The sequence below is a fragment of the Protomyctophum bolini genome (genome assembly GCF_963924005.1).
Source record: "Protomyctophum bolini genome assembly, chromosome: 13".
Taxonomy (NCBI): domain Eukaryota; kingdom Metazoa; phylum Chordata; class Actinopteri; order Myctophiformes; family Myctophidae; genus Protomyctophum; species Protomyctophum bolini.
The window spans coordinates 35,813,512-35,830,125 of NC_137874.1; the positions used below are offsets into that span (position 1 = coordinate 35,813,512).

A 16,614-nucleotide genomic window follows, 5' to 3' on the forward strand; every position below is an offset into this window, starting at 1 on the left:
TACAGAGTCTAAGACTACACTTAATGACAAGGTAGAGTCTAGAGCACGGTTTCCCAAACAGTGGGTCATTTGTGGGTCACAGACCAATTTTTATGGGTCATGACTGAATTTATTTTCCTACATTTAGTGTATATATTTCAAATATATATATATATATATTTTTTAAATAAAACAAATTTTAAAACAAGAAATTCCATGAATAAAACATAATACTCACCCGTGTGAAGCGGTGCGTTATGAGACTGTAGATCTGCTAGTTTGGGTCCCGGGCAAACTTCAAATTTCTCTTTTGGGTCTCGACCTGAAAAGTTTGGGAATTACTTTGTCAGTGCTTCGTCTAAGACTTTTATTATATATTATAGTTAAAATACGAATTTGGTTTTCAGAGGTCTTAGACACTGAGGACAGTTACTTCAGAACTAGGCCTATAGTTCTGTGGACCATTTTCACGGATATCCTTTCAATGACACTCTTTCAGTTATATGTATTGTATGCCGTTGGTTAACAGGTGATTCCTACTGATGACGATCACATACGCGTGAAGAGGATCTTTTCCAATGAAGTAACGTCACTCTCTCTCAGCTTGTTTGGTTTGGCCTGATGCTTAACCTGTGTTTAACCTGCCATCCTCTTAGGTCAACTTATTTTTACCCAGCATGAAGAACAAAAATCCAAATGAGTTTTTACTACTGCCAGTAGTGTTGCAATAACAGGAGTGCTCTCTGATGTTGGATTTGACATTGCTTGCGTTGAGCTTTTCAGTGCTGAGCCCATAAGTCCAAGTCATTGAGTTATTGGCACAAACTCAAGTAAAAACTGAAGTCAATGGCCCTGCATAACGGGAATATAGAAACCTTTTTCCATCATCAACTTAAATTCAATAAATAATAAACTTAGTTGTACTTGCACCTGAGTGTTTTGTGTTTTGTGGCTGATTAACTTTTTGGGGATTCTTAAGCTCGATTTTTGAGTGAATTGCTAACCAATGTTATGGCAATGCAATTTGTGGGGAAAACAAAAGATACATTTGCATGAAGTATTGTGAAGCTCAAGCTTGTGCAGACTAGTTTGACAGCATAACAAAATATGTAGCTCCATCAACCTCAATGTCTTTCTGTTTCTCCCCCGTCTCATTCTTACACGGACATGACTGTCCATGGTAGAAGGTCTAAAAGAGTGGGTGGGTCTAAATGGGTGTATGTGTTGTTGGTTATTTGACTATTTGCTACTCTCCTGCTGTCTTATATCCTTATATATACTCTTTGTTTCTCCTTCTGCTTTTCTGTGGGCCACTGCTGGACCTTGGCTTACTACTGTCTCCGTTGCTGTTTGCATGGCTAGCGTTCAACTTCCAAGCGCTCCATCTCCTCAGAGGTACATGTCGCTCTGCCGTGCTCGTCCCCAGGCAGGCCACGCCTCCTCAGCCCCTCCCCCAGCCAGGGCAGGGCAGGGCGTGGCTGCTGGAGTCAGCGCTCTCCTCTACTCTGACCCCACTGTTTCTCATCATTATTGAGCGTGCTTCCCTTCACCTGTCACTGCATTCTCCACTGGGGTGATGCACGAGGCCTCAAACATCCAGTGTCAATGACATAGCTCTATTGTTAACTTCATACTGTACAGTAGCTCTATTGTTAACTTCAAGTACCGCTAATTATAACCGTCAACTTGTAGAAGGTTTACATACGGTACCATAGAACCACAATCCTTTATCCTTTGGACAGATATGTACAAATACATACATAACATGTGCACCAATATGCATTTTTCACAGTAAAAATGTCAAACAATCAAGGGTCAAATCTAGCCGGTGCAGCTGGCTTTTAGTCCCATATACACTGGGCACAGGCAGGTTGTTCCGTTTAGCACAGAAGCATTTTGCAGAACAGAGGTAGCTTTCACTGTAATGTGTTTATCTCTGCATGTTTTGTTTCTTTACCTTCATTGGAACTCATGAGCGTTTGGTTATCACGGTTGTTTGCATGTGTTTCAGTGTTGAAACAATGAATTAAAAGTGACCTCTCTGTTAGCTCCTCAAATGACCCCGCCCTCCTGTGTCATTTCCTTCTGCAGTCTAGGTTGGCAGAAGACCCTGTGGCCATCTTACAAGCAGCACATGCTGCAGCCACCCAGTCTAAGGTCTGGCTATACGGCCATTCACCCTGCATGTGTGCTCATATCCTAGAAAGTGGTGTGTTTGTGCAGTGGTTCTGCTGTGTTGTTATTCAGCGTGATGTGATTATTTTCTCAGATAGAAAATAGACGATTTACAAGCTCGCAATGCGACACATTGTGAGCTTTGAGATCTGCTATTTTCAGGCATGTTGTCCTCCAGGCATGTGATGTGGTGTTGCCGTAGTGTGTGGTTTTGTGGATTCTAATTTATTTGTTAATGAGAGAGAGTAGTGTGTAGTTGTGTGGTCACACATTGATGCCATGAACCCCAGGTTATGCTCAATTAGCTCTGAGATGTTGTCCAATAGGAAACAATTTAATTAACTCGCTTTGTTTGTTTTTCCCCCTACCTTTTTTCATCTAATTGTTTTTTACTTCAGGTCACTGCGTTATTAATGAATTAATTAAAATCATGCGCATTAATTCAACTCTGAAAGTTCCAGATGGATAAATTAACACTGAGCATATTACAATATTGTGCATAGATAAATTAGATATACACCTGCACAATATTTGTGTTCAATAATTGTCCTCAGTTTGATTCATTTCCAGTGCATTGCCCCTCTTGCATGACATTATTTATCATTGTTTGTCCTTTGGATCTGTTTGGATGTGTTGTGCCTCTGAGCAACCTTTCATTTATTTTTTCTGTTGTTTCATGAAAAGTTCTCTGTCACCCAGGGCAAGACTGAGGAGCAGATAGCTACAGAGAAGGCCTGGTACAACACTGAGAAAGTGTGGCTTGTCCACAAGGATGGATTTTCTTTGGGTTGGTATTATTTTAGTTACTTTTCAATTCAACTTGTTTCAGGTTATCTGAAATACAATATATCATTTAAGGACTCCTAGTATAAATGTAGCTAAATGTTAGCTCAGCTTAACAAGTCATAATAACTCATTATATTCTGTTAAATTAAACTAACCTAGTTTTCCAAATTGAACACTTGCTTTTCTTTTCTGTAGCTTCCTCATTGTTCAAATGATAATTATAGTCACCACAAGAGCTATCAAACATCAGTGCATATGATCATTTTGAAGTGTATTTTGTTCCCCATTGCCTTAAATAATAATGTATAAATTACGCAGCCACTCTACTGAAGACCCAGCCAGGCAGTCTACCAGAGGGGAAAGTGAAAATACGCCTGGAGAGCGATGGATCACTGCTGGAAGTGGACGAAGAGGATGTGGAAAAGGTATTTCATTGTGCATTACAGCACTGTTTCCCAAACAGTGGGTCGAGACTGAGAGTGAGACCCTTTGGTGAGCTGCGGACCCATTTTTGTGGGATGTGAGTAAATATCCATTAAAAAAAATCATCATAAGATTTAAAAAGGTTTAAACAAAACACGCAGGAGTCTGTTCCCGTAACAACACGCTAGATCCCTGGGAGATGGATTGCTGAGGTGTTCAGCAATCGTAAATTGAAACCAAATGAACCCTTGGCTTATGGGTCCATTTGGTTTCATTTTAAGCTCTCAAGAGTTAAATTATTGTTAGACATCTGGATTACTTAATGTACAAGAAGTCTACACAAATAGAGAATGTAGAATAACTGTTACCGGTATTTTGATCAACCTATGGTACCACATCAATACAGCATGGAGTTGTGGACAAAATCGAATCCAATGACGACAGAATATTCTTTAGTTTTGGGTCTGTGAGGCTAAAAAAAAAGCTCAAATGCAGAATGAATAATGATAGCCTTGATATGAAAAAGGTTGAAAAAACCCACTTATTTAACGCGGCGTTCCTTCCACTTTGAACTGCAGGCGAATCCTCCGAGGTTTGACCGCGTGGAGGACGTGGCCTCGCTGCAGTACCTTAACGAGTCGAGCGTCGTCCACACCCTGCGCCAGCGCTACGGCGGGCACCTGGTACACACCCACGCCGGCGCCAACATGGTGGTCATCAACCCCGTCAGCGCCCCCTCCATGTACTCTGAGAAGGTAGGACGCAGCACCGGGACTCACCTATATCATACAGGGAAGGAGCATTAAGCAACTGGCTCATTTTGGATTTTATACTTTGGCTATTTTGGAAAGATTGTGAAAATCTAAAATAAATAAATGAAAGTGAACATTTTTAACTCAAATCTTTGCTTCTGGGTGTCGCTGGAACAAAATATTTTCAGATCGGGGTCCACGACCAAATACAGGTTAAATTAGTTAAAGTGGTCACAGATGGCGTTCAGTATTCCAGCGAGCACCCACCTGTCTGTCTTTCTATTACATCATCGCCTCCTGTTTCTTATTCCCCTCCTGTCTCTCTGTGTGTGTGTGTGTGTGTGTGTGTGTGTGTGTGTGTGTGTGTGTGTGTGTGTGTGTGTGTGTGTGTGTGTGTGTGTGTGTGCGTGTGCGCGTGTGTGTTCTCCTGCCCCAGGTGATGCACATGTTCAAGGGCTGCAGGAGAGAGGACACCGCGCCTCACATTTACAGCATGGCCCAGTCTGCCTACAGGACCCTGCTGACCACTCGTCAGGACCAGTCCATTGTGCTGCTGGGCAAGAGTGGCAGTGGCAAGACGACCAACTGTCAACACCTGGTCCAATATCTGGTCACCATTGCAGGCAGTACCAGCAAAACCTTCTCTAGTAAGTTGGACCCAAACAGTGCCAAGTGTGACAATATCGCAGGGGACTTGCGGGGTACAAAGCCCCGTCCAACGCTATATTTCTATTTCTATATCTGATTGAAACATCCATGAATGGTGGTCCCCGGCTGATGACCCTGCAGCAAAACGTACCTTTCTGGTATGCGGTCAGGCTTAGGCTTGGCTCAGGGAAGAGGACGCCCCTGCCATGCATAGTCCACCACGGCACCGTTGGAGCTGCGACAAAGAAAGCAGGAAGACCATCCTTCTGTATGAAATAAATATCTTGTGTCAGTTATGCTTGTTATCACGTGCCAAAAAGGTGCTAAAGGTCACTTAGGGGTAAGTGGTACCAATACGCCCATTCCCTAATTTGTGAATTCCAGTACTGCCTTTACCCAAATACAATATTTTGCTTAAAAAACGTCAAGAGAAAAACATAGCTAGCATATGTTGCTATGAATGAATGATAACCCACCTTTTGAAGAATATAACATTGAGTGAATGATTTGCAATTAGTGCCTCCTGAACGGATTTATTTTAAACTGTGGCCATAAAATCCAGTCCAGTTTTGATGAGAACTAGTGTTAAATGTGAAAATATCCGTTTGCTCCAATTCGTTTCTGAAACGGGCCTCCAAATGGCAAAAAGCTAAATAAAATGCAGGTTTTGTTTGTTTGTTTTAGCGGGAACCAATTTGGAAAAGTGTTTGTGATCGCCTCTATAAGTTGTAATGAGATCTGCACCGTTGCAGGTGATACTGTAAAAGTGTTACCCGATGTTTGTTTGGTACCAAATAAGGCATTACAGATTCCATTTGTCTGTGTGTTTGTGAGTAATCTTTTCTTTAAAAAACAAACCTATATGTCTGGATTTTCCTATTAGCGGAGAAATGGCAGGCAGTCTACACCGTTTTGGAAGCATTTGGGAACGCCTCTACCTCCATGAATGGGAACGCCAGTCGCTTCTCTCATGTTGTTTCCCTGGACTTTGACCAGGCTGGTCAGGTGACCTCCGCCTCCATCCAGGTAACGATGTCATCAGAGCCGTCCAACTGCTCAATGTCTACCTCTTTTCCCATCTGTGAATTCAGAAGAGACATTCCAGTGTGATGGAGCTGTTTTCACAGATGCTGTTATGCTATACAAAGTTGTGGTTTTAAGTGGTATTGAGGTTACTGTGGTGATATCTTCTCCTGATGTCTTTCAGACCATGCTGCTGGAGAAGACGAGGGTGGCAAGAAGGCCAGAGGGAGAAGCTTCCTTTAACGTCTTCTACTATCTGATGGCTGGTGTGGACAGCTCTCTTAGGTTAGGAGGAATGCAGCATACCTCAAACTCTGTTCACAGTGGGAGCCTGTGTATAGCCACAATTATATAATACAATAACATGTAATCGTCTTCTAAAACCAAATAGGATACAGGAGGCAAAATGGCTTGATTTATTTTCAGTCTGCCAGGGTATTAGTATTTGAATGTGTCTTGTAAAGAATAATACTTATTTTATTATTTTAAGTCGCACGCACGCACACACATGCATAAGGTTGTGGACAATTGTGTTGAGGTCAAATGTTTAAAGTATTCTGCCTCATCTTTCCCAGAACTGAGCTGCATCTGAACCACTTTGCCGAAAACAGTGCATTTGGAATCGTGCCTCTTCCCAAGGTAACCACCGGCGGTGGCTTAAGATTTTGTACCAAAATGTATTTTATGGAGTAACAGTAACCAACGGAACTCGAATATAATGTGTGTTGTTGTCTCCCAGGCGGATGACAAGCAGCGGGCCTCTCAGCAGTTCTCCAAGTTGCAAGCAGCCATGAAAGTTCTTGGGATCAATGCTGAGGAGCAGAAGGCCTTCTGGCTCGTCTTAGGAGCCATTTATCACCTGGGGGCTGCAGGGGCTACCAAGGGTAAGACCACTGAATATGTGATCTCAGTGATTTCACTCAGAGAGTGTACAAAAGCACACTCTCTGAGTTACAAGTGCGTTCATCTCTCAAGACAGATTCAGTAGCCATGGCTCCAGCCCTGAATCGCTAGCCAAGGTCTATGGGTGTGAAAATCTGATCGCAGCAGCCATCAGCGCCGTCAGTCGGTAACGTCAAACAACAAACATGGCTGCCACTGTTCCTAGCACTGTGGTAACTTGCAACCATATCGACCTGGCTATTAAATCGCCCTATGATAAATAGTTTATTTACTATGGCCACTCTGCTGGTCTTATATTGTGGATGTTGGCATTGCAGCATTATCAAAGCAACACAGGAGGGCAGCAGAGATCTCTATTCTTGAGACCACAGATGCATAAAATGTGTTCCTTGTCTTTATATCACATACCACCATTTATTTGAATATCTAATACAGATACTCTTACTGAATTATTAATGTGTATGCTTTTTCTGAGTGTTAATCAATAATTTTAGTTAGTGTCAGATGACGCTACTTTTGGTTTTATAGCAGTAGCCCAGTATGTCCTTTTGAAGAGTGCCACTTTCCTCTTGATGTGTTCAGTTAACCCATTCTGACCGGGCACCCATTTTGGTGTTAGCATCATGTTATGCTTTACCTATTGAAAAATAGCAGATCTACAAGCTCATAGCGCGCCACCGAGTGGCGCGCTAAGAGCTTGTAGGTCTGCTATTTTTGAAAAATCTAAGAACGACTGACATTTTTTAGAATCTGATCTCAGGTCAGAATGGGTTCATCAGACCAGTGTGTGTCCAGTGGAAACCTCGTATGAATCTGATCTCAGGTCAGAATGGGTTAAATGTAATTGCACGGCGGTTATACTTTATGGAGGATATTCTTTGATTGCTGTCTTACACATCATCTTCGGTATGGCCGATAAAATATATAGATCTCTCATGCTTAGCTTGACTAATAATAATAAAAAGCCTTTGAAACTACCTAAAAGAAATGTGGAAGGCTGGGATTTGGCTTTTGTGACCTCCGCCAGACAATATGTATCTCTGGAATGCAATTTTGTGTCCTCAAACCACTGTCATTATGGGGAGGGCTCAGGGCTGTGAGTGCACATCGTGTGCAGCATTTCCAGCCTGACCGGAGCCATAATCCTACCCTGTCAGAGGCAGGATTGCCACGACCAGACTAGTCATGTGCCTGCGGTGCTTGGCAGAGGGGCTAATGGCTTTTTTTTTTTCACGGTCGTGTCTCAGCTGGCAGGAAACAATTTGCACGTCACGAGTGGGCCCAGAAGGCGGCCTACCTGCTGGGCTGCACCCTGGAGGAGCTGTCCTCCTCCATCTTCAAGCACAAAGCCAAAGGCACTCTGCCGAGAGTCAGCGCCCTACGGCAGCCCGCCGAGGAGAACGGCACAGGGGACGCAGGTAGCCTACCGACCACACGCACCAACTCTGACTATCTCATCAGTCTCTGCATTCAGCTGGCTATCTCTGCTCACGCTCTCACACACACACACACACACACACACACACACACACACACACACACACACACACACACACACACACACACACACACACACACACACACACACACACACACACACACACACACACACACACACACACACACACACGCACACCCTCATCACCTGGGGGAAATTGCATGCTCTGTAAAAGGTAAAAGCTTATCTAAGTAATGGCTAGCAGAGCCTCACACACAGTGATAAGTACTACACACACTGTATCAGGACAAGGAAGTTGAGATCCGCTCTTCTTTCATTGCCCTTGAAATCATAATTGGCTTGCATTGATTTTTTTTTTCATCTCTCACACACGTGCACTTCTTCTGAGTTTTATCAAGACGACAACGCACCTTGAAGGACGCGAGCGCGCACACACACACACACACACACACACACACACACACACACACACACACACACACACACACACACACACAGTCACACACACAGTCACACACACACACAGCTTATCTCGGAAGAGATGAATGGCCGGCCTCAATTTCACCCTGCTTGTATCTCCCCTTGCACAGCACATATGCACGTATAGTGACACACACGTGCGTGCACGCGTGTGTCCCCCACACACGTACACACACGTATTATAGCAGTGGTTCCCCAACGATGGGCTGTGGAAGAAGTCCAGGTGTGTGACAAACACACATTTATACTGCAGCATAAATTATACATCAATACAAAAAGTTATATTTTAATTTACTATCTCAGTACTTTATGAGCACACATTTCCAAATACAGAGGCAAATTCTCAAAGGAAATATATATTTTAACCACTTGGACAACCATTTTGTTGCGTTATAAAATGTCCATGGGCGTCAAGAGTCTGCAGCATTCCTTTATGAGCGGGCCCTCCGAAAGATCTAATGACAACGGAGCTACGAAAAAAAGACAACTGAAATTAATCTCAATAGAGGGTATGCGCATGCATGCTTAAAGTGAATGGCACATCGAGTGGCAAATCGAGTGGCAAAGCAACATTTAAAGTGAGTTTAACATTGTTTAATGTTGTTTAATGCAATCAGATAGGACTTTTGTGTGGATGTATGGGCCAGGAAAGTAGTTTTTAGCCACTCAGTAGGTGTTCCTGCATAACTTCCTGGTTTGATGATGTCACGCGCAGCAGACATTATTTCGAGCCAGTCGAATAGCTTATGGCCCTAATAAATCCACAAATCAAATATGCTACCATGTACAATACGCTCTTCCTTGTATCAAATATAGCGGCCATTTGACATGGCTGCCTTTTGATTCAGCCAAGTATTCCTGTATTCCTTTCTGTATTTTTTTGGACAATGATGTTGTGAACTTACAGCTTTCTGTTTGCTTTTGTGCCTGGCTAACCTCCAACACACATCACCCCATAACAGGATCCAAGGCCTCTGCGATGGAGTGTTTAGAGGCCATGGCATCTGGGCTTTACTCTGAACTTTTCACCATCCTCATCTCCTTCATCAACCGGTGAGTCTGACTGCTTCTCTGCACCCGCAATGAGCTAATCTATGTCTTTATCAGAAAAACTCTATATTATAAGTGAGCGCATAGTGCATACAAGAAAAGCTGACATATAGAAACAGCATTACTTTCAACAAAAACGTCCTAATAGTGCAAAAAAAAACAACACTTCTGTCCCTGCTATACTTTTTTATTTTGCTTCGTTAAATAAAACCTGATGTGACATTTACTGATACCGTCTTGCCCATTAGTAATTATTTGTCTAACGGATTTTAGGCCTTTGAAAAGTAGGCTAATTTGACAGTTGTATGGAAATGTGATCGCTAACTACTTCTATAACAGCTGCCAGAGAGAGACAGTGTGGAGCCTGCCTTGTTCTTGACAGTCGTCTTGGTTTGTACCTGTGTGCGTGTGTGCGTGCGGGCTTCCTTGCGTGCGTGCGAATGTGTGAATGTGTGCGTGCGTGTTTGTCTCAGGGCCTTGAAGTCCAGCCAGAACTCCCTGTGTTCGCTGCTCATCGTGGATACACCCGGCTTCCAGAACCCACGGCTGGCAAAGCGAGAAGGTGGTGCCTCTTTTGAGGACCTGTGCCACAACTATACCCAAGAACGCCTGCAGAGCCTCTTCTACCAGCGCACCTTTGTCCAGGAGCTGGAGAGATACAAGGAGGTAAAGTCACATGGTGTCTCTCTCCCCCTCCCTGCACACTCTCTTTCTCTCTCCACCTCCTTTTCTTTTTCTCTGATGTATCAACATCTATTATGTACAAGTCATACTTCAGACACACGATCCCTCCTCCCTGTCACAGCCTTGACGAGCTGAAGTGGTTCTTGGGAGTCACCTCCACCATTGATGGTGCAAGCGTTCACCAGTTCACCTCCTCCCCTGCTGAGATCAAACACAAACTCCCATGGGAGCCACACGCACCCAGTTGCTCCATGATGAAGACTAGCACTATCTCCCTCTTCTCTTCCATTTGCATGCACTGATACTAGTTCATGATAACAAGGCAGAAGGCAAGACACTGAACCCTACATTGCCTCCAATGAGTTGTTCGGTGCTAGCTTGCCACCATTGGTGTGGGAAGTGAGGACCCTGGTGTTGACTGTTCACCACTTCACCTCCCCAATGTATGAATGAATTGTAAAGCACTTTGAGAACTTGGAAAACCACTATGAAAATGCAATTAATTAATATTAGTATTCAAGTCCAGACACATGGCCCTTATATTTCAGCCAGCATCCATCCTTAACTCCCACTATGCAAGCCATTTCTCTTTCATTTGTTTTCCTCACCACAAGTACTGTACTGTACTCTCTGTCAGGACACGACAAATTACGTCTGCTCTTTGTTCTTTGCCCTTGGAATCATAATTGGCTTGCATTGATTTGTTTTTTATATATGTGTGTGCAGTTCCTTGGACTTTGATCAAGACATCAATGTGTTTTGTTTCAGACAATGGTCAATTTCTCTCATACTCATTCATTAATGTGTGTAGTATGCACGCACTCACGCACGCACGCACACACTTGATTATGGCATTCAGGTGGGGGTTTTCAGGTGCTTGGTGCGCTCATGCCACCTCATGGGGCTGTGTAGAGTAGACCAATTGCCGATCCAAACACTTTTCCACACTTAATCTGTCTGTCTGTCTGTCTGTCTTTCCGTCCGTCCATCCAGGAGAACATAGAGCTTGCTTTAGATGACATAGAGCCAAGCTCATCTCTCTCTGTGGGGGTCGTAGACCACGCATCAAGCCAAGCCCTGGTAAGGATTATATAATCTTTGCCGTTTTTGATATCTCGTCAGAATGACACGTTTATATATAAAAGTTTGTCTTAAAAGTTGTCTACATACGACCTTTAAACTAACAAGGAAACATCACTGTGTAGATATTTGCACATAACAGACTGGTTATTGGTATTATTCACTCCCCTCTGAATCCCTCAGTGCATCAGTCCGCCCAGATGAATCATGCCCCTTTCAAGTTCTATTTTCTCTCTCTGCAATCTCTCGGTGCGTGTTTTATTCATAATATTTCACGATGTTGTATCAAAGATACGCACAGACTGCGGAAGGTTTGTATACAATATTTGACTGGCTGCAACAAAAGGAAATCAATGTTTGGCTTTTCCAGCTTGTGAATTGTGCTATAGAAAACAGAACGAGGGCACAGTGCAGAGTGTCAGGGATCCGTTTGGTATATAACTCCAGGGTGGTTGGTTTAAGCGCTTTACTCTTTAAAGGTTCCCTGCTCCAGCGGGGATACTATCAAATGAATGCATGGAGCCAGATCACATCAGACCAAAAAGCAAAGCCATTGATCCTGCGGAGGGAACATTCTTGTGCATTGAAAAGGCCAACTTCTTTGAATCTTTGGTTTCCAGCTGGTTCAAACTAATAGAACAGATGACAAGGTATAATATGGAGGTGTTTCAATTCTGAATAATATACTGCTAAGGTAACACAGGGTCAGGAGGCTAGAATGATCCAGCCAAGCCTGCGGGACCTCAGTGTGTGATCTGTCATGGAGAAGGACATAACTCACACACATTCTAGCGCATGCTGGTTTCACCTGGTCTTGGGTACAGTATATTTCTTTAAGCAGCGCAAAGGTAGACTGTCCTCTTTGTTGATGCTGCAACAAATTAAAACACCACAGTGACCGGTTTCACAATCTGCTCTTCCCATTTTTTCCTTTTACTTAAAAAAAAAAGATCTGAGGCCGATTCGTTAAAAAAATAGTATCTGGCCACTGACGCCCAATCTCAAAATATCTTTGTTCAAGGGACCACCAGAAGCAAAGATTTGAGTTAAAATGTTTCCTTTAAAAATATACGTTCAAAGATTTGCACACATTTTCAATATTTTTCTAAAATAGCACATAGTACAATAGTGAAAGCTCATAGTGCGGCACGAAGTGATGCGCTATGAGCTTGTATAATCTGACATTTTTGAATAGCCAACTGTCACGATCTGGTGGTGTTGTTAGGACTCAAATGCAGTACGGCAAGGCAGGCAAAACCCAAGATTGGGGATTTATTACAAATGAACAGAGAAAACTGGGGAACACCTGGGGAAGACATGAACATAGGACCATAAAAACTAGAACAAGTAACAATACATAGAAATACAAGACCCTCTACAACGAAGGACCCCAAAGTCTGCGACTGTGACAGCCAACCAATGTGCTATATACAGTATAAGTAAGTAAGTAAGTTTTGCCGAGCCATGCGGCCCATAGGGCAGGAGCCTATCTCCTGTTTCTGTAGCGTGAGGCAGCTTGATGTACAAGTACTGTACACTCCCTGGACAGGACACTAGTATGTCGCAGGGACTTACCCCCAATTCAACCCTTGATGCTGTGTGCCAAGCAGGGAGGCACTGCAGAGTCTTTGGTATGACTCGGCCGGGGATTGAACCCCGACCTCCCAGTCTCAGGGCGGCACTATAACCACAAGGCCACTGAGCTGGTTTAGCTATATACTGTATATATAGCTAAAAGTTTTAATAGGTTAAACCATTAAAAGACCATACCGGTGGACAAATACATACAGTATCAATCACTGCTTCGATTATATACAGTATCATCTCCCCATCAATCCACACGACACTTCCAGCATAGCCATACTGCACTCATGCCTAGCCGACATCAAGGCTTGGATGACAAACAACTTTCTCCAACTTAATGAATCCAAAACTGAAGTCCTACTATTTGGCCCACCATCTGACAGAGCATGTTTAGAACTTAGCCTTGGCCCCCTACGTCCCAATATCACATCTGCAGCCAGAAACCTGACCCTCAAGGGTCACGTAACGAAAGTCGTCCAGTCTTCATTTTACCACCTTCGAAACATAGCCAAAATCGAACCCTTTCTTTCCCGTCCCGATCTCACAAAAGTTATCCACACATTCATTTACTCCCGTGTCGACTACTGTAATTCCCTATACTCCTGCCTCTCAAAAAAATCCATCAACCGGTTACAACTCATTCAGAATGCTGCAGCTCGCCTCCTAACAGGCTCCAGAAAGTTTGACCACATCACCCCTATTCTGGCCTCCCTACATTGGCTCCCTGTTTCTTACAGAATTGATTTTAAAATACTCTTATTCACATTCAAAGCTATAGATCCGGCCTTGCTCCAGCATACTTATCTGAGCTACTCGACCCTTACGAGCCTCGTGTACTAAGATCATCCGGAACGGCCCTTCTGACCATAAAATCAGGCTGCAAAAAAACTGGCTTCCCGAGTCTGTGTCGCATTTTAAATCACTCCTAAAGACACATTTTTACAGAGCTGCATTTAGCCAATGATTATTTTATTTTGTATTGTTATCTTCTGTTATGTTCTATCGACAAATCTCTTCTATGCCTTTTTGATCCATGTTTTTCTCTATATATATATATATCGAAAAATCTTATACAGTGAAGCCATAGTCAATGGACCAAACATGCCAATTAACCACTCTATGGTCTTTTTCCTTTTTTTTCCTTTTTTAGTCACAAAACACTGAACTGACATCTCACATGTCATCTTAAGACCACAGATTGTCATTTTGACATTTCAGTCTGTTCTTCAATACTGGCTCAAGTCTGGCACAGCCCTTCTTTTATTCAGTTTACTTTTGGAAGAATTATGATGTATATATTATTACACTATGACGTAAAAGTCTCCATTCATTGTCAATGGGAGTTTAATGTTTGTGTAGGACAAAGTTTGTGCACACACACCAAAAGAAAAATACGAAGGGAAAGAGACCCCCAGAAGGCAGCATCCTGTGTATACTATGAAGAATGATGGGCAGACACCATCACTGCTCCTCGGGAGGGGGTCAGAGGGAGGCTTCAGCAATTTAAGGGAACAAACAAAAATGGCATCCTGTGGTCTATGAATCTTCTCCTTTCAAATAGATCAGTGGAATCCATGCTCTAGCTGTGTGAAGCATACGGCTTTTCATATACAGTGCAGTATGAGTGAGTCTCAACAAAGTCAGCAGCCTTAGGCTTTGGTGTGAGTCATATGGATGGAAAGCAGTCTATTGCATCGAGGCAGTGTTCTGTTTGTTTTGGTGAGACAGGCAATCCTGCTCGTGTGCAGAGGGTTGCAGCTCCAACAGATAACAAGTTAACGACATTATCCCATTAAAACAGTGTTATTTTAGATTTTAGCTAGCCGACATAATATACATTATACATATGATTTGAGAACTAACTGACTTAGAAGGCATTTGTAGAATCGGCCTCAGGTCTTATGGTTAAATGTGTAAAGAACACCCTTGATGCGAGTTTGCGTGTGTAATGTGTGTTTTTGTGTGTGCTCATGTGTCCTCGTGGGTGGGTGTTAACGTGTGCTTGACAGGTGCGGACAGGAAGAACAGATGAAGCGCGGGGCCTTTTGTGGCTGATGGAGGAAGAGGCGCTGTTGCCCGGGGCTTCAGAAGAGAAGCTGTTGGGACGTCTGTTCAGCTACTACGGGCCCGCCGAAGGAGAGAGCAAAGGTGGGCCGCGTTATAAGGTCCATGTTCCTTCCTCTGTGTTAAATTGGCAAATATTTGGAAAATGTAAAGTAAGTCTCTCAATGACGTACCGTGCATGTTCACATCATGCATATACTGTCCATGTCCCTATAGTGCCCACCTGTCCGGTATCCCTTTGACTTCATGATTTGTGCCGTTTTTAATAATTGAAGTAATGCTTGCGTGTGTTTCTATATCAGGCCACACGTTGCTGCTGAAGAGTGAAAAGGCCCATCACTTCTTATTGGGCCACAGTCATGGCACTGACTGGGTGGAGTACGACGCCAGAGGGTGGCTGAACCACGCCAGGCAGAACCCCGCCTCCGCCAGCGCTGCATGCCTCCTGCAGGACTCGCAGAAGTATATGCATCACCTTATTTTATCTTATTTTATTTGTTTATTTTTTTATTGGGGGCAGTGGTGGAAAACTCAATTGTTTTACTTAAGTAAAAAAAAATCTAGTAGCTAGTTTTCAAATAAATGTAGTGAGTAAAAGTACAATAATTTGCCTCTGAGATGTACTGGAGTAGAAGGAAAAGTATTGGAAATTAGAAATACTCAAGTAAAGTACAAATACCTCAAAATTGTACTTAAGTACAGTACTTATAACCATTGACACCTGGTGCAACCGATACATTGTTCTACCTTTGATGCCGGCGCGCTCTCTGTGTCTCATCAGCTATTGCTATACATGTAGCAACATAACTATTTAAAAAAAAAGAAAGAATCAGAATTTGAAGGTTTTCAGAAACCTCAGCCCTCCCAGATTCGGCCTCAGGCATGGGAAGTAATGTACTTTGTTCCTTTCCACCACTGTGAAGGATCTGACACAGTTTTCGACTCTCTATCCTTTTCCAGGAAGAACATAAGTTCGCTGTTCATGAGCCGAGGGGGAGGGGCCACGGTGCTGTCCGGGTCCATCGCCGGCCTGGAGGGCGGCTCCCAGCTGTCGCTGCGACGGGCCACCAGCATGAGGAAAACCTTCACCACAGGAGTGGCTGCCATCAAGAAGAAGTCCCTGTGCATCCAGATTAAACTCCAAGTGGTGAGAGGAGATACCAGAAGGGGCCGGTGCTGAAACGGAGACCAGAAGTCTTCAGGCTGAGATTGAAATTAGGACAGGAATTTGGGGTGGAGATTAGAAGTGAGACCAAGGCCGAGGTTGAGCCTGTGTTTCAGTGTGTGTGACGTTGTCCCAATGTACAATCTTAAGGGTACTTTCATACTGGCATCGATGAATGCAGACGTTGTCGCCTGGATCAACGACAGGTCTCCTCCAGGTCTGCTCAAGAGGGGCGCGACAACGCAAGCGTAAAAAAAAAGCTCATCACAATCCAGGTCTAGTTAGTTGCGGGCGTGTGCACGACACGAGCACGCGCGCGACAATTTCACGGGACTGCGCCCACGTAAATACGCTTGCGT

General features: G+C 43.6%; 1 protein-coding gene across 6 annotated transcripts in view; it reads left to right on the forward strand.

Moving 5' to 3' along the window:
* Positions 1 to 16,614, forward strand: part of LOC308327269 (unconventional myosin-XVIIIa-like) — a 77,604-nt gene that overhangs the window by 15,360 nt on the left and 45,630 nt on the right. For 3 of the 6 annotated variants that reach the window (XM_080780554.1, XM_080780553.1, XM_080780557.1), the window contains 18 exons: positions 509 to 562; positions 1,342 to 1,374; positions 2,071 to 2,136; positions 2,854 to 2,941; positions 3,259 to 3,365; positions 3,942 to 4,118; positions 4,552 to 4,762; positions 5,647 to 5,789; positions 5,971 to 6,071; positions 6,362 to 6,425; positions 6,526 to 6,670; positions 7,937 to 8,107; positions 9,591 to 9,681; positions 10,152 to 10,344; positions 11,356 to 11,442; positions 15,036 to 15,174; positions 15,393 to 15,552; positions 16,051 to 16,237. In XM_080780554.1, coding sequence (XP_080636680.1) covers positions 509 to 562; positions 1,342 to 1,374; positions 2,071 to 2,136; positions 2,854 to 2,941; positions 3,259 to 3,365; positions 3,942 to 4,118; positions 4,552 to 4,762; positions 5,647 to 5,789; positions 5,971 to 6,071; positions 6,362 to 6,425; positions 6,526 to 6,670; positions 7,937 to 8,107; positions 9,591 to 9,681; positions 10,152 to 10,344; positions 11,356 to 11,442; positions 15,036 to 15,174; positions 15,393 to 15,552; positions 16,051 to 16,237 — 2,217 coding nt within the window. The remainder of the gene's footprint in view (positions 1 to 508; positions 563 to 1,341; positions 1,375 to 2,070; positions 2,137 to 2,853; positions 2,942 to 3,258; positions 3,366 to 3,941; positions 4,119 to 4,551; positions 4,763 to 5,646; positions 5,790 to 5,970; positions 6,072 to 6,361; positions 6,426 to 6,525; positions 6,671 to 7,936; positions 8,108 to 9,590; positions 9,682 to 10,151; positions 10,345 to 11,355; positions 11,443 to 15,035; positions 15,175 to 15,392; positions 15,553 to 16,050; positions 16,238 to 16,614) is intronic. The other 3 variants (XM_080780556.1, XM_080780558.1, XM_080780555.1) reach the window with 2 other exon arrangements.